This window comes from Protopterus annectens, chromosome 9.part0 (genome assembly GCF_019279795.1).
Source record: "Protopterus annectens isolate FY-2018-M chromosome 9.part0, PAN1.0, whole genome shotgun sequence".
NCBI classification, from domain to species: Eukaryota; Metazoa; Chordata; order Ceratodontiformes; family Protopteridae; genus Protopterus; species Protopterus annectens.
Window position 1 is genome coordinate 259,249,283 of NC_056743.1, and position 24,449 is coordinate 259,273,731.

Consider the following 24,449-nt stretch of genomic DNA (forward strand, 5'->3'; position numbering starts at 1 on the left):
CGCCCAGGGTCTTCACAAAATGCCTAGCACCAGTAATTGTATTTTGCAGACAAAAAGGAATTCAAATATATCCCCACTTGGACGACTGCCTTATTCAAGCAGAGAGCAAGGACATTCTACTAAAGCATCTGGCATTTGTAAAAAGATTACTAATTTGCCTAGGGTACACAGTAAACGAAAATAAATCAAAACTAGTGCCCTCTCAAGAGATAATATTCCTGGGTGCAAGCTTAAATACAACTGCCCAGATGGCTTATCTCACGCCAGACAAACAAAGGCAACTGACTCATACTTTCAAATGATGGCAACAAAGACCCAGTTCCCTGCAAGAAAAATTCTGCAGGCCCTGAGCTTCATGGCATCCTGCATTCTACTAATTCCATATGCAACATTGCATATGAGGAAACTACAATGGTATCTAAAAAGTATTTGGACTCAACATTGCCACAGCCTGGAAACGATAGTAACTCTAATTCCCTGCCTGCAACAGGAGTTTCGATGTTGGGACCTGGCCTGTCACCACAACAAGGGACAGCCTTTCACCTTACCCACACCCAGGCAGACGACAACAACAGATGCATCGGATTATGCCTGGGGGGCACACATGGCAGGAAAATGTATTCAGGGCACGTGGCCCAGGGAACAAATGCATCTTCACATCAATCAAAAAGAGATGCTAGCTGTACAGAATGCCCTGACAGCCTTCAAGGATCTACTACAGCCAGGACAACTGTTATTAAAGACGGACAATACCACACTTATGTGGTACATAAACAAGCAAGGGGGCACACATTCCTACCCCCTTTGCATGCAAGCCATGATTTTGTGGAACACAGCACTGACCTATCAAGTACATCTGCAGACACAATTCCTGCCAGGAACGAAAAATACACTGGCAGATGAACTAAGCAGAAATCTCATGGATCCTCACGAACGGAAACTAAATCCACAGGTCTTCAGCATGATAACAAGGAAATGGGGACGCCCAGACATACATCTTTTTGCCTCGCCTCACAACTGCCAACTGCAGAGATTCTGCACAAGAACTTATCACTCACAAGCATGGAAAGTGGATGCTCTATCATTCAGCTGGAAAACCCTGACAGTTTATGCCTTTTCTCCACTGCCTCTTCTTCCCAAGGTGCTCCTATAAGTCAGACAAGAAAAGCCAAAAATTATCCTGATTGCCCCAGACTTGCCACGCCAGCACTGGTACCCAATCCTAAAGAGCTTGTCTCAAGGCCCAGCCTGGTCTTTACCTCAAATTCCTCATCTTCTGACTCAACAAAACAATCAGATTCTGCACAGTCAACTCAGAACCTTAAATCTGGCTGCATGGCAGATAATATAGCCACTCAGACCACACCTCTCTCTAAAGCTGTTATGGATGTCATATTAGAAGCCAGGAGGCCCAGCACTAGGAAATCTTATGCAGAAAAACGGAAGAGATTCTCTGCTTGGAACCAGGCACAAGGATTCGAACCACTTGTTCCAAATATACCTCAGATTTTACAATACCTAACTGGGATGCTGGACAAAGGCCTATCCTTCTCATCAATTAAGATCCATGCCTCTGCCATTTCAGCTCATTACAATACGGAACCACCTATTTTCTCTCATCCACTACTAAGACAGTACCTCAGAGGGGCAGAAAACATAAGACCTCCAAGGAGAGCAGCAATACCTACTTGGGACCTCAACTTTGTTTGTGAAAAACTCACACTGCCTCCTTTTGAGCCAGCCAATACAGCTGATATAAAATTCTTATGGAAAACTGCTCTGCTCCTAGCAATAACTTCAGCAAGAAGAGTCTCAAGAGTTACAGGCATTAATGGCGGTGGAACCTTTCATCATTTTTCAACAGGACAGGGTCTTTCTAAGGACAAACCCAACATTTATGCCAAAGGTGTGTGGCTCTTAACCAAACCATTCATTTGCCAACATTCTATCCAAATCCCCAGAATAAAGGGGAGAGACTTCTGCACGCTTTGGACGTACACAGACAGCTATGATTCTACTTGGACAAAACAAAAGCTTTCAGAAAAACTGAGCAACTGTTTGTAGCTTATGCTGCAGGATCACAAGGAAAACCTATCTCAAAGCGGACTATTTCAAAATGGATAGGACACTGCATTCGCTTCTGCTATCCACAACATGGCAAATCAGTGCCTAAGGGCATTAGGCCACATTCTACCAGAGCAGCAGCCACTTCAGCAGCCTTCCTCAGAGGAGTACCAACCAAAGACATTTTAGAGGCTGCAACCTGGAGTTCAGTTCTAATGCAAACTCCTCCATGAGGCTAATCTCCTAAGCAGCCGATGGAGCGAGTAGGGCAGCAAGTTCAGGAGTTGCTCTTAGGCAGGCCTGGATGCGCCTTTGTCATTTCCCGGAGGCCTTCAAGTCTTCATTCACTGACACCCCATTTGATGGTTCCTGTTTGTTCAGAACCAAGGTGAAAGACACTCTCACTAAATGCGAGCAGGAGGGAAAAACTCTGTCTGCCGTAGGATTCCTTTTTTCCCTTACCTCTAGGCCTTATCCCAAGGCCCAGAGGGGTGGCAAAATGTGGTTCAAAAAATCAGAGTTTTTTTTCCCTGTGCACAAGGTGAGCCCCCTTCCAGAGGCAGGGGAGGGGGTGATTATTCAGGGAGACGCCACCCTAGGGGCAGAGGAGGCCCTCGCAACTCAGGAGATTGTGATTCCTTTCGTGATTCTCCCTACCGCTGCTCCTGATGGGAGGCCTGACTGTGAGTATCCGGAGCCAGTTGGGGGTCGAATCTCATTATACTCGGAGGCCTGGCAAGATATCACCCAGGACCAATGGGTTCTACGAATAATTTCCGGAGTATATGTAATTCCCTTCTCGTCAAATCCCCCTCCAGTCAAGAAAATCGTGGATGTTCCACCCAGTCAGAGGGATTACACAGCTTCAGTAGTTTCAAAGCTGCTAGAAAAAGAAGCCATCCAACATGTCCCCTCAGACCAGATCGGATTAGGGACTTACTCCAGATTCTTTTTGGTGCCGAAAAGGACAGGGGACCTGAGAACCATTTTGGATCTCAGCCGATTGAACACCCATGTGCAAAAGTCCAAGTTCCGAATGATCACATTGCAGTCTATTCTCCCATTGTTGGGAAAAGAAGTGTGGATGTGCTCCATTGACCTCAATGATGCTTACTACCACATAAAGATGGACAGGGCATCCAGAAGTCACCTACGCTACCGGCTGTGAGCCAGTCACTTCCAGTTTCGAGCCCTGCCTTTTGGTCTCACCACAGCCCCCAGGGTGTTTACCAATTGCATGGCAGTGGTGACTGCTCACTTGAGACGGCAGGGATTCCAAGTGTTTCCATATCTGGATGACTGGCTCCTTACTGCCACCACCAGGCATCTACTACTACAGACCAGGGATGCTACTATCAACCTATGTCAACAGATGGGCATCACATTGAACTGGGAAAAATCTGCCTTGTTGCCCTCACGGCGTGTCACTTTTATAGGTGCTGAATTAGACACTGTCCTCATGCGGGCGTTTCTACCACAGGAAAGAATCAGAATCCTACAACAACAGGTTAACGCCTTGCTCCCTCTGAGAAGAGTGAAGGTAAGATGGGTCCTCCAATTGTTGGGGACAATGGCTGCTACGATTATGTTGTTCTCTCTGGCAAGGTTACATATGAGGCTCCTTCAGTGGCTACTCTTCGCCCAGTGGTCTCTTCAACGTCTTCCACTTTTTCACCCTATTCTACTCAGACAGGTGCAGACAGGATCTCTGTTGGTGGCTTCGCACCAACAACCTCAATACGGGAAAGCCCTTCGTTCCTGTGCCCCCATTTGCCATGGTGACCACGGATGGCTCCCAGATGGGGTGGGCGGGGCATTTTCTAGGCAGGACAGTCCAAGGCACGTGGCAGGAGCACAAAATGCATCTGCATATCAATGTCCTGGAGATGAGAGCTGTGCTACTAGCGTTGCAAGCACTTCAGAGTTTTCTTCCTCCACTCAGACAATATGTCAGTGGTGTGGTATCTGAACAAGCAGGGAGGAACCAAGTCTTATCCCCTTTGCAGAGAGGCCATGTGAGTGTGGCAGTGGGCAGTGTTTTCCCAACGTTTTCTGGTGGCAACGCATACTCCGGCAATATGATCGCAGACAGGCTAACCAGAGCTATTCTGATGCCTTACGAGTGGTCCCTGAACTGTCAAGTTGCGGAGCAGATTTTCTGCAGGTGGGGTCAGCCTTGCTGCGACCTTTTTGCCAGCCCCCTCAATGCCAAATGCAGCAGCTACTTCACACTGATCCCCCTCAGGAGGAGTCACCCAGGGAAGCACTAGTCCACGATTGGCCCTCCGGTCTGCTATATGCCTTCCCTCCGGTTCCCTTACTGTCAAAGGTTATTCAGAAAGTGCAATCCTTGGGAAGCAAAATAATTCTGATTGCCCCACACTGGCCTCGTCAAATTTGGTTCCCCTTTTTCCATCCCTATCTCATGGACGCTCCTTGGATTCTGGACCCACAACCAGACTTACTGACGCACATGTCAGGGCAGCTCCATCCCTCTCTTCGGACCCTCCTGTTGACAGCCTGGCTACTCCACTTCCGTCATTAGTTAGCCTTCATCAATTTTCACTGGAGGTGGTTCATATTTTATCTTCCTCTCATAAGCCCTCGACCAGGAAGATTTATTACAGCAAATGGAAGAGGTTTTCAATCTGGGCACATGCCAAAAAGATTGACCCTTACACAGCTCCAATTTCGTCTGTATTGGAGTTCCTGTCTATGCTTTTTAACCAGGGTTCCCTGGCCGCAGCCATTAAAGTCCAGTTGGCGCAATTTCTACCTTTCATGTCGCCGATGAACCTAGTCTGATGGCACATAGACTCTGTAAGGCTTTCCTGAAGGGCAATTTGTTACTTCGTCCTCTGGTCCCGGAACTTGTTATGCCTTGGGACTTAAACTTTGTTCTACAGGGTCTTACTTCACCTCCCTTTGAGCCTGCAGCCACTTGCGATTTAAAATTCTTAACTTAGAAGACTGTCTTTTTGGTAGCCATCACGTCAGCCAGATGCGTTTCGGAGCTTCAAGCTTTATCAATCAAACCCCCTTATTTGATTTTTTATAAGGACAGGGTTTCTCTCAGGCTGAACCTCTCCTTTCTTCCCAAAGTCGCGTCAGACAGTAACCTTAACCAATCTGTTGAATTGCCAGTGTTTTTTCCTCAGTTCTCAAACAAGGCAGAATTCAAATTTAATCAGTTGGATGTGCACAGACAATTACGTTTTTATTTGCACAGAACAAAAGACCTCAGAAAATCTGATCAGTTGTTTGTTTCATTTTTGGAAAACAGAATTGGGTCTCCTGTTTCAAAAGTCACGTTGTCCAGGTGGATTTCCAGTTGTATTTCATTTATACTTCTGGGGGAAAAGATGTACCGTTCCGGGTTAAGGCTCACTCTACTCGGTCTGTATCTACATCTACAGCTTTTCAGGCCAGATTGTCTATGGATGATATTTGTGCTGCGGCTTCTTGGGCATCTCCTCACACCTTTGTTACTCATTACAAGTTAGATGTGGTATCTAGGGGCAGGTCTTCCTTTGATTCCACAGTGCTCAGGAGTATTTTCCACTGAGCTTCCCAGGATTTAGGTGCTGGGGACGCTGTTCCACAGGTAAGAATGTAGGCGAGATTGGACTGCATAACATCAAGAAGTTATGTACTCACCATAACGTTAGATGTATGTGGTCCATCTTGCCTCACATTCTTACTTACCACCCCTCCTTACCCCGTTCTGGAGGTTCTGGAGGTTAGGTCTGGTTACAGAGTTCCCTTCATTCTTGGTTTGTTTTTCCTTTCCTTAGGTGGTGGTATGCATGGAGAATGAGTGCTGGTGCTCGCAGCAAACTAGATCTGGGGATAGAGAGCAGTGCAGCATGGGATACCATCTTAGCCCAGCCAATAGAAAGACTTCGAGCTAAAAAGTATGGCCGAGTCGGAGCCGACATTCGGCTCCGAACCCACAGGTAAGAATGTGAGGCGAGATGGACTGCATACATCGAACATTATGGTGAGTGCATAACTTCTTGTTTTTTGCTTGGATTCATTGTTTTTCATTTGAGCACTCCAACTACAGATTAGGGAGCATCTCCACAATGTCGCAAATGAACTAAATTACTCAGAATCCTTTGCAACCATGAGTCAGGAAAATTAAGCACAGCTGAGGTCAAAGGAAAAACTATGGTATCCATTCAAGCCCAAAACATCTCAGAAAACCAACGTTTGCAAATTAAAATAAAAGTAAGGCTCTCACATAACAGAATACCTGTGGATTTACTTTTTCCGGACTCAAAAAAGTGAAGATTCTAGTGTATATGGTGTATGGAAGGTAAATCTAGCCTAGAAATAGTACTGCAGGTTAATTGACTATATACAAATGGTAATATATAGGTCCTGCTTTTTTTTTTTTTTTTTCTTGTTCCTTCCTGAATATATACAAGCTGGACTAGTAAAATCTTCTGGGTTAGAAACTGTAGCAGCTGTTGCAGCTGCAATAAATACTTAGCCCATACTAGGAAAAGCAAACCTTTGTAGTTAGGTTTGTGTTGATATTCATCGTATTATCCTGCTGCAGTCATCACACTTGGGTTATCCAGCCGTCAGGCGGTCCTGCAGTCGGCCCGAATTCCAAAGTCTTGGTCCGGCATCGGTTGCTGTCGCTTCTTCCCTGACGTCAGTGCGCCAGGGGTATATGAGAGGCATCCAACGCCATTTTCTTCAGTTCTTCTTGCGCGGTGCCCGAAGCAGAAGCAATTCACAATTGCCGGTCGGCCGACACCTGAGATTTTCGAATCGAGTTTCAGTCCGAAGTCTTCAAAGCTAAGTACCCCGTTGGGGAACCTTTTCTTGCCTCAGTCCGCTGTCAGAAAAAGTTAACAATTGCATTTCTTGTGGGAAGCAAATACCTCATAAGGACTTTCATTCTTTTTGTATACCTTGCCTAGGCCCAGACCACGACGTCACTCGTTGTCGGTTTTGTGCTAGGTTCAATAAGCGAACTATAAAGTGACGCTTTGATTTTGCACGACACTACTTAGGTAGGAAATTAAATTACACTATGCCGTTAGAGCAACCGACTACCGGCGTGCATAAAAAACAAAGATAAAGAAAGGCAGCCTAGATCCAAGCCAGACTCCGAGGCCTTGGCTGGGCCGGTCGCCGGTTCTCCGGTTTTCAGTGAGGCGCATACGCATCCCCTGGCTACCGCTGAATTGGATCCCCAGACCACTTTGGATTCTCCAGCAGAGAGTTCTAGGCTGACGCAGCCATTTTCTTTAGGCCCTGCCGACGACATTGCAGAAGGAGAAGCTGGTGCTGTAGAAACACCTTTGGTTTCTGAAGGTGTCTTCAGACCGATTACTCTCACCATAAAATCTTTTGCTAGGCATAAGACTCCTCTAAAACCAAAAAAGACTACACTTCAGTCTCCAGGTCAAGGCCCTATGCCTAAGAAACAGATGCTTAAAATGGCTGAAGATTTGATTTCTTTGATCAGGGGTTCCCAACCCTCCCCCCAACAAAAGGCCTAGACAAGAGAAGGATTATGCCTCCTCTGATCAAGTGTCTGTTTCCTCAGGCTCCTCTGAGGAACAGGATTACTCCTTTCCCCCTTATGAAGATTCTGATGCTGAAGACTCTATTCCCTTGGCTTCTCCCCCTGAAGATTATTCCTTTGGGGAAACCTTACATACCATGAGGGAACATTTCCACTGGGAAGGTCAGGACTACTCCGACTCAAAGAAAAGGCTCCGAGAGTTTCTTTTACTCCCCCAGCACAGACCACTTGCTATCTCCCCAGTTTTAGACATTGTGGATGATGTTTTCTTAGAATCTAGTCTAAATCCAGATTCTCTGCCTCCTGCTCCAGCCAAACCAGATAGATACTATAGAGTGCCTGACTCTCACAAATTCCTATACAAAAGTCCTGTTGCTGATCCAGAGACAATCTCCCATGGTCCCAAAGGGGCTAAGGCTTCTATGGCTAAAAATCCTGTACCCTCTGAAAGGGACTCCAGAGCACTAGATAAGTGGGGGAAGAAGGTTTACACCTCAGCTACTCTAGCTATGAGAGCACTAAATTGTCAATTTCACAGGCCTAAATACCAGCAATTCCTAATGTCTCAAATAAAACAAAAGATGGGCACGCACCCTCAACAGTCTGAATTCAAGGAAATGCAGGATCTGTTGCATGCAGCTGAACAGGTGGGCAAACATACTTTACAATGTGGTTTTGATGCCTTGGAAGCTTCCTCTAGAGCAGCTGTTACTGGGTCTGTTGTACGTAGGCATGCTTGGTTAAAGGAACAATCTCTGCCTGATCATGTTAAAGCAAAGTTACTAGATGCACCCTTACAGCAGGATGTCTTATTGGGGTTAAAGCAGAGGAGGTTTTAAAGAAAATGGAGGATAAGGCAAAATCTAAGCAGACTGTCAAAGATTTCTTACAGGTACAGCCCCCACGCTTCAGCAGAAATTGGCCAACAAAAAATTGGTCCTTTCCAGCTTCTGACAGACCACAGAGGGGTAAATACAGGCGCCCAAGGGGCAGAGGACAAGCACAAATCCCTTACAAACCTCGCCAATGGGGCACTGCAGCACATAAGGGAGGAGAAGACAGGTCCCAAACTACTAGAAGGCAAACACAATGACTTAAACCTCAAACTGCCAAGCAAAACTCTCTTGGTAGCTCCCTTGGGAGGAAAATTAGCACTTTTTGCAGACAGCTGGCGCATCGCCACAAAGGACAAATGGGTCCTAGACATTATCTCACAAGGATACAGATGCCATTTCCACACCTTGCCAAGGATAAAAGGAATGCCAAACCTGCCACAAAATCAATGGGCAGAGGCACAAAAACAAATTACAGCTCTCATGGACATGAGAGCCATTCAACTGGTACCTACACAGGAGCAAGGCCAAGGATTTTACTCAAGGCTCTTCCTAGTCCCCAGAAAGGACAATGCTTGGAGACCCATTCTGGACCTTTCAATTTTAAACACCTTCTTGCAAGTACCCAAATTCAAGATGCTAACACTACAGCAGCTTCTTCCCATGTTGGGCAAGAAAGCTTGGCTAGTAATGTTGGACCTCAAGGAGGCATACCTGCATGTCCCTATCAGACAAAATTGCAGAAGATACCTCAGTTTCATTGCAGGTTCAACCCATTACCAATTCTCTGCACTGCCCTTTGGCTTATCTACTGCACCCAGGGTCTTCACAAAATGTCTGGCACCAGTAATTGCATACTGCAGACAAAGAGGAATTCAAATATACCCATACCTGGACGACTGCCTCATCCAAGCAGAAAGCAAGGACATTCTCTTACAACACCTGGCTTTTGTAAAACATCTTTTAAGTTGCCTAGGGTACACAGTAAACGAAAAGAAATCAAAACTAGTGCCCTCACAAAATATGACATTCCTGGGTGCCAGCTTGAACGCAACGGCCCAGGTGGCTTATCTGATGCCAGACAAACAACTACAATTAACTCAATACTTCAGAACAATGTCAACAAAGACCCAACTCCCTGCAAGAAAAATTCTGCAGGCCTTGGGCTTCATGGCATCTTGCATACTACTAATACCATTTGCCAACTGCATATGAGGAAATTACAATGGTACCTAAAAAGCGTATGGACTCAACACAGCCACAGCTTGGAAACAATGATACCTCTCATTCCCTGCCTTCAACAGGAGTTTCTATGGTGGTCACAGGCATGTCACCTCAACAAGGGTCAGCCTTTCACCTTACCCCCAGCCAGGCAAACTATGACAACAGATGCATCGGACGGGGGGCACACATGGCAGGACGGTGCATTCAAGGCATATGGACTGCAGATCAAAGGAATCTGCACATCAATCAAAAAGAAATGCTAGCTGTACAAAATGCTCTGACAGCCTTCAAGGACCTCTTGCATCCAGGACAGCTTATCATAAGGACAGACAACACCACAGTAATGTGGTACATAAACAAGCAAGGGGGTACACACGCCTACCCTCTATGCAGGCAAGCAATGACCTTGTGGAACACAGCACTGGCTTACCAAGTTCAATTACAAGCTCATTTCCTGCCAGGAAAAAAGAACACATTGGCAGACGACCTGAGCAGAAACATCATGGATCCCCACAAGTGGAAACTGGATCCACAAGTATTTGCAATGATAACTCAGAAATGGGGGCTCCCAGACATAGACCTGTTTGCCAACCCCCAAAACTGAGAACTAACAGAATTTTGCACAAGGACCTTTCACCATCAAGCTTGGAAAGTGGACTCACTCTCATTCAGTTGGAAAATGCTGACAGTATATGCCTTTCCTTCATTACCCCTTCTCACAAAGGTGCTGCTGAGAGTCAGGATGGAGAGACCCCAAATGATACTCATTGCCCCAGACTGGCCATGCCAGCACTGGTATCCACTGTTAAGGAATATGGCCCAGGGCCCACCGTGGATTCTACCACAAATTACCCATCTGCTCACACAGCAAGACAATCGGATTTTACACAGCCAGCTCAAAACCTTAAACTTGGCTGCACGGCAAATCACCTAAGCAACCAAGCCAGCTCCTCTCTCACAAGCTGTTATGGATGTTATTCTGGAGGCCAGGAGGCCCAGCACCAGGAAAGCCTACTCAGACAAATGGAAAAGGTTTTGCGCCTGGAACCAAGCTAAAGGCCAAAATACCCTTCAGCCTGACATACCTCAGATTCTGCAATATTTAACTGAGATGTTACACAAAGGGCTTTCTTTTTCATCTATTAAAATCCATGCCTCAGCTATTTCAGCTCACTACAACACGAATCCTCTCATGTTCACATCCACTCCTAAGGTAGTTTCTCAGAGGGGCCAAAAACATTAGGCCTCCCAGGAGAGCACCAACACCTACTTGGGACTTAAACTTTGTTCTGGAAAAACTTACGCTACCTCCTTTTGAGCCAGCTTTCTCAGCTGACTTAAAGTTTATATCATGGAAGACTGCCCTGCTGCTAGCAATTACTTCAGCGAGAAGAGTTTCAGAGCTTCAGGCACTAATGGCAGTAGAGCCTTTCCTCATTTTCATCAAGACAGAGTTTCTCTACGAACTAACCCCTCCTTTATGCCTAAGGTGGTATCCAGTGTGGCTCTAAATCAAACCATCCATTTACCCACCTTCTTTCCATATCCACAGAACAAAGGAGAAAGATTCCTACATTCCTTGGACATTCACAGGCAGCTGCGTTACTACTTGGATAAAACTAAGGTTTTCAGAAAATCTGACCAGCTTTTTGTATCCTATGCTACAGCAACACAAGGAAAGGCTATCTCAAAACAGACCATTTCCAAATGGATAGAACATTGCATACGTTTTTGCTACACCCACCATGGAAAATCAGTTCCTGCTAGCATAAGGCTCCACTCTACCAGGGCAGCAGCTACATCTACAGCCTTCCTCAGGGGGGTGCCAACCAAGGATATTCTGGAAGCTGCAACTTGGAGTTCAGTATACACCTTCACCAAACATTACCACTTACCACTTTACTCTAAGACTAGAGCTGGCTTTGCCACTGTAGTTTTGCAGAGCCTTCTAGCCTCCTCTAACCCTGTTTGACTCCACCTCCCATCCTTAGCTTTGGGATTCTACCCAAGTGTGATGACTGCAGCAGGGTAACACGATGAACATAGTACAGTTTTGTACCTACCATAAATGTAGATGTTCGAGTGTATACCCTGCTGCAGTCCAGGTTACCCTCCCTCCATCCCCTCTGACCCTAACGTAAGACCTTTCTATACCTTAAAATCTGTTACAACCTTTGTGGTGTATTTGCTTATAGCTGGAGGGATTTTTTGTTTATGCTACACTTTTTATTATTGGTACTATCTACTGACCACCATTGGGGGGGGGGGGGCACCTGACATATGGGGCAAGAAAAACTGAAGAAAATGGCGTTGGATGCCTCTTATATACCCTGACTGACGTCAGGGAAGAAGCGACAGCAACCGACGCTGGACCAAGACTTTGGAATTCGGGCCGACTGCGGGACCGCCTGATGGCTGGATAACCCAAGTGTGATGACTGCAGCAGGGTATACACTCTAACATCTACATTTATGGTAGGTACAAAACTGTACTTTTTACATAGTGTTAAAATATGCTTTCTTAAGCTTTAAAATAAGTATGCATCAAGTGTAAGCATACCAATCTTGTACAGCAGAGAATATATAGGGATTCTTTGTTTTTCTGTCTCGTATTTTTTTTCTTTTTATGATCACAGTGCTGTTTTTTTTTATTTTTGGTATATATGCTCAATTCTTACATGATAAATGGACACCCAGGGATAACTGTAGCAGTAAATGTATTCCCAGCAAGTATATATATATATATATATATATATATATATATATATATATATATATATATAGATATATATATATATATATATATATATATATATATATATATAGATAGATATAGATATAGATATATCGATATAGATATATTAGGAATGTACATATGACCGGCATAACAAGGAGCATGCAAACACTGTTTGACAAAACTATATTAAGGTAAAATCAGTTGTGTATGTTACTCTGTGTGAACACAGTTAAAATGTGACAGTTTGCTTTGTACTATATTTTGATTAGATTGCTATTTGCCTATTAAGCTAGATATATAAATTTCAGTTAAAATATGCTCATCTTAATTATTTTCAAATGAACTAATGGTTAGAATGCATATCTTTTATACATGATTTGTGTGGGCATGCTGTTATGTGTGATGTTTTATTGCTGGGACTTAGAATGACAGAAACCTTTTGTATTGTAGTTGTTAATATTCCTTTTACCTCTCTTTCAGGTAGTAGGCTAGCGTGGGTATGCACGGGGGGGGGGGTTCTGAAAGGGAGTGATGTCACACTTATATCCACACCATTGATATGTACAAAAAATTCTAATAATTTTGAAATGTTATTTTGTCCCTATATATATCCACTTATTCTGAAAGCCAGCAATCTGTGTATTATACCCTTTAGATGATCTCTGTGGATTCATGGAATGTAAAGGGCTTACAAGATAAGAAAAAAAAGAATCTATTAATGCACTTAATTTTTAAGTCTAAGGTAGCGATAACTTTCATACAAGAAACGCATATGTTGAAAGAGCAATGGGAAAAAGATACGAAAAAGTGGGTGAAATATATTGTTGCTGCTGGTGACAGTACGGCTTCTAGGGGAGTTGCCATAGTAGTTAAAAAAAAATCTTTTGATGGTAATATATGGAAAGGTAGCTGTGACCCAAATGGTAGATAGTGTTATTTTACTTGCGAACTGCCACCATTTAAAAAACCTTTCTTAGTCCTGAATGTTTATGCCCCATGTTTGCACCAAATAACTTATCTATACGAGATATACAGAATCTTAGAGAACTATCCTAATTACTTCTGTAACATAGGAGGTGACTGGAATATGTTAATTAATACAGAACTTGATAGGACAAATAAGAATAACAAGCAATCAATTCAGCTTACTACACTAATAGCTGAAATAATGGAAGATTTTAAATTAGCTGACCCATTTGAAAACTATAGAAATAGTATAACTACTAGTAAATTCACTTATTCACCATATCACATGTCTTGGTCTAGGATAGGTGTATTTTTAATATCTGAAATCTTATTAAATAATACAGTCACATACAGTAGTGAACCTAGGACAATATCGGATCATGCAAAGATAAATGTTACACTAAATTTGGGCAGCTCAGTGCAAGGACCCCAAATAGTTATGAACTGGACGTTAAATACTAACTTACTAAAGCTTAAAGATGTTTCACAAAATATCATAGACATTCTTACCCAAACTTATAAAAACCTAGAAGTAGAAGATATACCATACGACATTCAATGGCAAGCTACAAAAGCCACTGTTAGGGGTATATTAATTCAAAAAGCTGCTTTCTTTAAAAAAATAAACAGAGAAAAAGTCATATTAATAGAATCAAAATTAAATAAATATAGAGTCAGAACTGCAAATAAATTATTCACAAGTACTTGAAAGTCAAATGGTTACACTACAAGGACAACTACGTGAAATTCAAACACAACAGTACTCAATCAATGAAATTAAACTCCTTCACAAATATGCCGAATGGGCTCAATCGCCCTCAAAAGCACTGGCAAGAATCATAAACGTTAAGAATCCTCCTACCAAAATAAAGCAACTAAATTATAATAACAAAACTTTAGAGACAGATGATGAGATCGTTGCAGCTTTTGAAGAGATATACCAAAAACTTTATGGCCGCCAAGACCAGTTTGAGTCATTATTTCATCAATTTACCGAAGAGTTACAATTTCCAGTACTGAATGAGACGCACATAAATAATCTTAAAGCTTCCTTAAGTGTAGAAGAAATCATTGCTGCTGTAAATAAGTTGAAACCAGGTAAATCACCAGGGCCTGATGGTTACGTGGCGGAATTTTACAAGACTTTCAAGAAACGGCTAGCTCCTATACTACTGAAAGTATACAGATACATAATAAAGTATGGTACCAAAGACCTGTATATCAATAACTCAAAAACTATATTTATACCAAAACCCAAATCTGATACATCAAACCCAAATAACTACAGGCAGATAGGACTCATAAATATTGATATTAAAATTATTTCTACAATACTAGCTAGTAGAATCAAACAAATTCTACCTCAAATTATATCTTCTGAGCAACTAGGCTTTATGAACAACAGACAAATATATGACAACACACTTAATATTGATTCAATCATTAGTTTAAAAGCGAATGATAAATGCCCTAACTATGCACTGTCAGTAGATGCACCCAAAGCTTTTGATAGAGTAAATTTAGATTTTTTTATTAAATATACTCAAGAAATTTAGTATTCCTGAGGGCCATATAAATATGGTTAGGGCTTTATACAAAAATGCCACAACAACGCTATCTATACATAAAAAGCAATCAGTGCCTATTCAAATAGTGAATGGTACAAGGCAAGGATGCCCACTATCACCTTACTTGTTCAATATATACATAGAACCTCTGCTGCTTAAAATATCACAAAGAACTTACCACCATATTATGAATATTTCCAAAGTCCCAATAAAGTATACTGCTTTTGCTGACAGTCTTGACATTTATTTTGAATTCCCTAATACTGATTTGAATAAGATACTAAACTCCATTGAAAAATTCTCAAAAATATCTAATTATGTGATTAACCCTAATAAATCCATAATATTCCTTATGAATACTCTAGGACATAAGGAATTCTATTTCCCTGTAACTAAAATTAAAATCAATTATCTCAAATATCTGGGTATTCTGTTTACTCGCCCCCAATCTGACATGACTAAAAATAACTTGTTTAAAACCTGGTCTAACATCACTGAAGACACTAAGAGATGGTTAAACCTCAATCTATCTCCACTAGCTAAGGCGGCCATAGTTAAAATGAATATTCGTCCAAGACTATTGTTTCATTTTAGTGCTATTAACCAAAATATACCAAAAAATGTATTTCTTCTCCAAACTTGAAACGCTACTAGGAAAGTTTATTTGGCATCCAAAAAGTACAAGAATAAAATACACTAAATTAACATTGCCCAAACAAAAAGGGGGCCTAGGCCTACCTGAATTCCAAACATACTACAGCATACTAAACGCTAGTCGAATTATACAAATAGCAAATTTTGAACCATCCAACAAAGCATGGTATCCACTGTGGATTAAAATACATTACAGTCATCTAATCTCATGCAATTTAAATCCTAGAGCAGTACCCTTTCTAAATTCTAAGACTTTAAAGCATTTTAAGGTTCATCCCATAATAAGAAACACTGTAATATTTCAAAAGCTGGTAGCCTCCCTAAATCTTAAAGATACTTTGGTATTGGGGCAGCCAGTACACCTTAATCCTAATAAATTAAACAATACTATATTAAACCTGAATCAGTATCCAAAAATTAAAAATATCACTGCATGGGACCTATATCAGATCAAAAGTTTCTCAGTTGACAATATTAGACAAAAACTTGAAGTAAATAAAAGCTATAATACCATAAACAACCAATTAATATACCTGATCAACACAATTACTATGAATGTCAAAATAGACAACCAAGACATGCAGGTATATCAGATTTATTAACCTGCTACTGTCCAGATCTAAAATGTTATCAAATATATATATAGATTAATAACGAAGTCGATATCAAGATGCAATTCTATATTCCAAATTTTTGGAAGAGAAAAATAATAAGATAACTGATGAGCAAAAATCTGATGTTATTGAACTTACTTTGAAATTAACTCCCCTTAAAAAACTAATTTATACCCAAATTATGATCAATAACAATACGTATCACACACCCCTTTTTCTTAGCAAAACTAATTCCTCCCACTCCCCTTATTGTACCGTATGCCAAAACATTGTTGCTGACGCCCTTCATATTTTTTGGAGCTGTAAAAATGTTTACAAGCTGTGGTGTTCGCTAAGAACCAAGTTAGAAAAAAAGGGATACACCAAATCTACCCTGTCATGGGAAATGGCAGTTTTACATATATTCTCTAATAATTTCTCATACGAAAATAAACACATCATAGTCGCATTGTGTGCAATGATCAAATCATATATAGCCCAAAATTGGTTAGATAGAAGTAAAATCACATGGGAAGAATTTAAAGGAATGGCTATAAAATACTTATTAGCCAGCAAATTAATTACAAGAAGCCAAAAAAAAAAAACTATCTTACTATCAAAAACATTGGAAAACGCTTTTAGAAATCCTAGGACAAAATTGATTTATGACCAAGGGACTTCATCATCAATATTACTTTACATAATTAAGGGAAACTAAAGGCAATTATTATAGAAATACCTACAATAACAGTGTACAGGTCATGGCAAACGCATATAAGATGAACATTAAGGTGACGTCAATGTATATATTGTACATAGTGCAAGACAGAATGTTTATTTAGGTAGTCTAGAATATCTGGTTGCAATGTTTTAATGTCACATTTTCAATATGTTGTATACTATCTTTATGTAAATGTTTGTTTTACAGCTCATTTAAGAGTAGCTTGATTATTAGACAATTCTGTATTATTGTTACCCTAACATTGATGATTTATGTTATGTATATTATATTTGGACGACTGAAACTTGATATCCCAAGTACCTTGTATGTATATTTTCTGTGTCATTCTTTTCCTGTATTTAAATAGAAGTGAAATGCAATAAAAATTATATTTGAAAAAAAAATCCACAGAGTAAGGAATGATATTGCAACAGTGCTGTTGTACTTGAAATTTGCTGTTTAGGTGAGTTGCACACACAACTGCACTCTCTGACCTTTTGTATTAGTGTTCCACATGTATGGCATTGTTTTTTAGTACTTTTAGGAAAGTCTCAAAATGATTTCAGTTTCTTATGAAGTAGTACAGTATCTACAAGTGAGCCAGTGGTAACTGAAACTGGAGTACTCTTTCATAACAAGAACTAGTGTAGCAGATAGGCGAGCTTCATTTTTTTTTTCTGATACTGGGTTTGTCAACAGCATCCTGCCAGATGTGTTTTAGTTGTCTGGGAAAACATTACTACTTTGAGGTAAAATGAATTGCATACTGAGCCCTGCTAGAAGATGGATGTAGCAGCACCGCATTTTTCTTTGTAAGACTTTTCATAACAAACTTGTACATTATTCAGTTAGAGCAGTATTTTTCCTTAATGCATTATATAGATATTTTGTCAACCGTGACACACTGTTTTGTTATCATAAGGCATCTGAAGCATTTCTGCAAAAAATGATGGCACTGTATGTTGCATCTCACTATAAGGTAAGAGAAAACAATGAGGTTTAATGGGCTGTTAGTGTGTCCCAAATAATTCCACAAATCTAGGTCTCATTACTTTTTCAAATTGTGTTGACTCCCTCTTTTGGCTTCATAACCTGCTAGCCATTTAGAATACCTGGTTACTAGTGACCATTTTTTTTTGCTCTACCCCATCCATTCCCCACATCACCATTTTATGGGTCCCTCATTTCAGTAGAGACCTTGCCTGCATATGAGGTCTTTCCTTCTAAACCTTCTTATGCTAGTGGGTGTCACCTCAAGGGGGGGGTGATTGCATGGAGTTTTCTGAAATGCACCAGTGCCCCTTCTCAGACAATGCAGTAAAGTACTTAAATTAGAGGCCAACCATATGCTTACACAAATGTTTAGTATCTTCTTAGCATGCCAGCATCATACTTTTCCATCAGCTAGATTTTAGTTTAGTGTCCAGGCTTAATCCCTGATCTCTAGAGGGGATGCTTCTTTGTACAATGTTAAGTTGTCAATCTCGCCTTCATTCTTGCTGGATGGGTTCGGAGCCGATCCTCGGCTCCGACTCGGCACTAGCTTTAGCTCGAGAACTCCTTTTACCAGCTCGAGGCAACCCTATATCCCATGATGCAAGGCGGAACTACCTCAGATCTCGTTTGCCGCTTAGCGAAAGAGGTCTCCTTTGCCAGCTGAGGTAAGTTTTTCTTGTTAAATAAGAAAAAAGTTAGTTAGGGGTTTAATTTCCCTTCAGTGTTAGGTTAGCCTGTATTTAGTACAGCCCACCCTATTCCTTCCTTTTTAAACTTTTAATATAGTTTTTTCAGTGAAAGTTTTAGTCAGGCCTAGTTCCCCAAGTTATTCCCTTCCTGTGTGTCTGTGTAGGGATTAAGTTGTGTGTTTGTGGGGACTGTTTGTGTATATCCTTTAGGATGTCTAGGGAAGGCAAGGTCTCAGGCTTCAAGAAGTGTGACCAGTGCTGTCAGAAAATGTCCCTGACAGACGGTCACACTTCTTGTGTGTATTGCCTGGGGCCTTTGCACCTGCAGGACTCCTGTGCGTTGTGTCAAGCCTTTAGCCAGAGAGTCCTGCAGGAAAGGAGGAACAAACTGATCCTCCGAGGTTTGTTGAAACCTGAAGGTTCTCCTCCTAAGCAAGGGGCAGGAAAACCTCTTAAGCCACCGAGGCTCAGGCTACAGTGTCTAAGCCTCCTCCGGTGGCTCCGGCTCCGGAGCCGATATCGCCGGCTGGAACCGATGCTTCTTCTGCCAGAGTAGTGGGTTCGGTGCCGGCCGGCTCCGATACCCTGACTACTGTTGCCTTGTCGGCTCGGCTGGAGCCGACACTTTATCAGCATCGGAGCCGAGATCCTCGGCTCCATCTGGGGTTCAAGGGACTTCGGCTCCGATGGCTCCGCCGCAAGAGATCCCGGTCCCCTTCGATACTAAGTATCCACTCGGCTCCGGGGTCTCCTCTTTGTCGGAGCGGAGCCATCGGAGCCGATCTTCGAGATCTTCCAGGCTGTCTGACCACGATTTGGAGAGGGTGGTAAGCAGGCTGTTGAAGTCTCAGGCACTGGCCCAAATGCTCCATAGCCCGCCTCAACAGACTTGGCTACAGCCCCAATTCTTGAGATTCCTCCTCCGACTCTACACCAGAGTTCGGAGCCGGAGCTTCTTGGGACAGCGACTGTTTGATGCGAGCCGATACATCCTTCGGCTCCGTCATCCTCTGCTCCGATCTCCTCCTTGAGACTTTCCTTGGAGGGATCCGGTCGCGGGTTTCCACTGTCGGCTCCGAGGGGCTAGTGGCATCGGACCCTTGTCCGACCCGCCTCCCTCTCGAGCTCGGCTTTGGTAAGCTCGGCGCCGACATCTGCCTCGAGCCTTCTCTCTCCTTGGAGCCGACCATTCCTGTTTCTTCGAGCGGTGTGTTCAGGTCTCCCGGGAGAGGAGCCTTTGAGGTGATGAGGAGTGTCCTGGCCTCTGAGCCTGGTCAACGGTCTATCCCTCTAGCTCCTCCCTCATCAGTGCCTGCAGAAGCCTCTTGCCAGCCTCTTGCTCTTAGGCCCAGGGATCCATCGCCCCAGGTTTCCCCATTGGGAATTTCCTCCTCTTCCGAGGTTTCTCCTGACCCTGCAGGTGAACCCCCTCGGAAGAGGACGAAGAGGAAACACACAGACTCCCTGAGTCTACTACATCTGATACCGACTTAGATGAGTCGGAGGGTTCCCCGGTCCCCTCTGAGGATGTCTCATTTTCAGACATCCTTGAGCTCCTCAAACAGAGGGGGAATTGGCCCTCCATTGACCCCTCCGAGGATGAGTCGGTATACCTGGAGGCTTTTGCATCCCGACCCTCCACCTCCTGGGTGTCTCCGACCCACTCATGCAGGTAGTGGCTCGGGCGTGGGCGGCTCCAGATTCTGTGGAACCTGTCCCCAGGAGACCATCCAAATTCATCACGGCCCCTTCGGACAAACAGTTCCTGTCCAAAGGTGTTTCTGTGGATGCTATGGTGGTGGCGGCGGCCACTAAGAAGGAACTGGCGGATCCTTCAGTACCTGTCCATCCTCCTAATAAGGACTCTAGGACCATGGACAGGTATGGAAAGCGGATGTTTTCTTCAGCGACCTTTGCAATGCGTTCGCTGAATTACCTTTGTCACTTCACCAGGCTTCAACGAGATATTCTCAAGGAGCTGGGGGAAGTAGTCCAGGATCCTTCAGCTGCTGGGGCTCAGGAAAAGATTGCCTCTCAGCTAGCTATCCTGAATTCGATATCTAACTCCTCCATGCGGCTCATATCTTATGCAGCCGATGGAACGAGCAGGGCCGCAGGCACAGGTGTTGCTCTTAGACGCCAAGCCTGGATGCGGCTGTGTAATTTTGCGGACCCCTTTAAGGCGTCCTTCACCAATACCCCCTTTGATGGTTCGGCTTTGTTCGGACCTCAGGTGAAGGATACTTTGACCAGATGTGAACAAGACGGTAAAACTCTTTCTGCCGTTGGAGTCCAGTTTTCCACTCCTTCTAGACCATATCCCAAGGGTCAGAAGGGGGGAAGATGTGGTTCCGTAAAGCCCAAGGAGCTACACGGACACACGTGGTCAGTTTACCCCTAGAGGCAGAGGGGTAACAATAATAGACGCCGCCTAGAGGCAGGGGGTCCTCAGAACCAGGGCAACAGGGAGCCTCTTCCTGAGAAGCCCTTTCAGCATCCCTGAGGTGTTGCCCGACTGTCCACCCTTGGAGGCAGTCGGAAGAATTTCGCTGTACCCAGTAGCCTGGCAATCCCTATCACAAGAGAAGTGGGTACAGTCGATTATATCCGAGGGTTACAAAATCCCTTCGAAGGTTTCCGACCTCTACAATCCCTTCCAGACATCTCACCCGGTCAAAGGGATTTGGCAAAACAGGAAGTTTCAAAACTCCTGGGAAAAGAGCCATCCAAACAGTGCCGGCAGACCAAGTAGGATCCGGCTTCTACTCAAGATTCTTTTGGTCCCCAAAAGGACGGGAGATTGGAGACCAATACTAGACCTAAGCAGACTAAACAAGTCTGTCTAAAGGCAAGATTCGGATGGTCACGCTGCAATCCATTCTGCCCTTTCTGGGCAAGGACAACTGGATGTGCTCGATAGACCTTCAGGATGCGTACTATCACATAAAGATTCACAGACGCTCCAGAAGGTTTCTCCGCTTCGGCTGGGAGCCAGTCATTACCAATTCAGAGCACTGCCCTTTGGCCTCACTTCAGCCCCAGAGTGTTCACCAAATGCATGGCGGTGGTCACAGCTCACCTGAGACGCCGAGGATTCCAAGTGTTTCCTTATTTGGACGACTGGCTCCTCTCCGCCACCTCCAGGGATCAGCTTCTTCGTCCAGAGATTACACCTTACAGCTTTGCAAGAGTCTAGGAATTTCGGTGAATTTGAAAAATCCTCTCTGCTGCCTTGCCAATCTATCACCTTTATAGGCGCAGAGTTAGATACCGTCAAAATGTTAGCCAGACTAACAAATCAAAGGATTCTGGACATCCAGAAATTTGTTCAGCTTCTGTTACAAAGCAACAAGGTCAAAGCCAGGTTTGTCTTGAAGGTTCTAGGCCTAATGGCTGCAGCCATTGTTCTTCTTCCACTAGCTCGCTTCCACATGCCTCCTGCAGTGGATGTTGTTCACGCAGTGGTCGTACTCAACGATCTGCCCATGAGCCACGCGATGTTGGTGAGGCAGTCTTGCAGGGGTCATCTACGATGGTGGCTATCTTCCCCTCTTCTTCACCCCGGCCGCCCATTTGTTCCCCTCCTCCAGTTGCCACAGTCACCACGGATGCCTCTCTGATCGGGTGGGGGGCATTATCAGGGCAGGATGGTCCACGGGACGTGGCAACCCATAGAATACCACCTGCACATAAATGTCCTGGAGATGAGAGCAGTCCTTTTAACGTTGCAAGCCCTCGACGACTTTCTTCCCACAGGGACTATTGCAGTACAGACGGACAACATGTCCGTGGTCTGGTACATCAACAAGCAGGGCGGAACCAGGTCCTATCCCTTATGTCGAAGCTCTCAGACTTTGGCAATGGGCGATCTCTTCTCAGCGGTTTCTGATAGCAACGCACATCCCCGGCAGATCCAACCTATTGGCGGACAGGCTAAGCAGATCTATTCTGATGCCTCACGAGTGGTCTCTCAATCAGTCTGTAGTGGATCAGATTTTTCTGAAGTGGGGCACCCTTGTTGCGATCTTTTCGCTACCCTCAAAACAGCAAGTGCCCAGATTACTTCACACTATTTCCTCTTCCAGGCCAACCCTTGAGAGACTCTCTAACCCAGGATTGGCCTCGGGGACTTCTTTATGCTTTTCCTCCCTTTCCATTGATTCCACAAGTCATTCAGAAAGCCACCGTTTGAGAGCCAAATTGATCCTCATTGCTCCATATTGGCCTCGACAAATTTGGTTTCCGTCTCTACATCATCACCTTCTGGTGCAGCCCTGGCATCTGGACCCAGTTCGGATCTTTTGATCCACCAGTCGGGTCAGCAGCACCGAGCCATTCATTCTCTCAACCTCACTGCTTGGTTGCTCCACTTCCTTCCCTAGCCAGGCTACCAATGTTTTCTGACTCAGTCAGAGACATTTTAGTGTCTTCTTTAAAGTCGTCCACTAGAACTGTTTATGCTAGCAAGTGGCGACGTTTTTCTATTTGGGCAAACGCCAAAAATATTGATCCCTTCACCGCTCCTATACATTCTGTTTTGGATTTCCTGGCGGAGGTTTTTCATTCAGGATCGTCATCATCTACAGTCAAAGTACAAATGGCTGCTATTTCCAAATTTCATGTTGGCTTGCAGGACAATAACATCATGTCTCATAGGTTATGCAAAGCCTTTTGAGAGGAGTTTTTCTCCTAAAACCGCCTGTGAAACATCCTCCTCCGCAATGGGATCTGAACTTAATGTTGGCATCCCTAATTCTACCTCCTTCGAACCGTCTGCACGTGTTCTTTAAAGTTGTTGACTTGGAAAACTATATTTTGCTGGCTGTTACTTCTGCAAGAAGAGTTTCTGAGATTCAGGCCCTCTGTATTCGTTCACCTTATCTGGTGTTTCATAAGGATAGGGTTTCGCTCAGGACTAACCCTTCCTTTCTTCCCAAGGTTGTATCTCAAGCCAATATTAACCAATCTATTGATCTACCAGTTTTCTTTCCTAACTATTCTGACAGAGCTGAACAGAAGCTGCATTTTTTGGATGTTCATCGTCAGCTCAGGTACTACTTACATAGGACTAAACAACTTAGAAAATCAGACCAATTGTTTGTCTCCTATGCAGTTAACAGGTTGGGTCTTCCAGTATCTAAAGTGACCTTATCTAGATGGTTGACTTCCACCATTTCCTATGTGTACTCTCTAAGGGGCAAACAACTATCTTCTAAGCCAAAAGCTCATTCAACCAGGAGTCTATCCACTTCTGTAGCCTTTCAGGATAGACTTCCCATTGACACTATTTGTGCAGCAGCTACTTGGGCCACGCCTCATACTTTTGTGTCTCATTACAAGTTGGATTTGGCCTCCAGAGATAGGGCCAGTTTTGGTTCCACTGTTCTCAAGAGTCTGTTCCATTGAGCCACCTGGGATACAGGTGCTAGGGACGCGGTCCCATCCAGCAAGAATGAAGGCGAGATTGACAACTTAACATTTAGAAGTTATGTACCTACCATAACGTTCCATGTTAGTTGTCTTCATCTCGCCTTCTTCTAATCCCACCCTCCTTCCCCCTGGCCTGGACAGATCTTGGAGAGTTCCTATTAGATAGCTTCCTCCGGAGCATTGTTATGAGGACTTCTTTTAGGAACCATGGTTCCTAATTATATTAGGATAAGTCTTTAGCAGGGTTAGTTAGCTGCCAAACGAGATCTGAGGTAGTTCCGCCTTGCATCATGGGATATAGGGTTGCCTCGAGCTGGTAAAAGGAGTTCTCGAGCTAAAGCTAGTGCCGAGTCGGAGCCGAGGATCGGCTCCGAACCCATCCAGCAAGAAGAAGGCGAGATGAAGACAACTAACATGGAACGTTATGGTA

At 43.7% G+C, this 24,449-nt stretch overlaps 1 protein-coding gene across 1 annotated transcript in view; it reads left to right on the forward strand.

Annotated features, from left to right (window-relative positions):
- The window catches only part of NAT10 (N-acetyltransferase 10), a 1,889,152-nt gene that overhangs the window by 1,112,155 nt on the left and 752,548 nt on the right, over window positions 1-24,449 (forward strand). Inside the window, exon 15 of the mRNA XM_044082846.1 lies at window positions 17,787-17,883. Within this exon, the coding sequence (XP_043938781.1) occupies window positions 17,787-17,883 (97 nt within the window). The remainder of the gene's footprint in view (window positions 1-17,786; window positions 17,884-24,449) is intronic.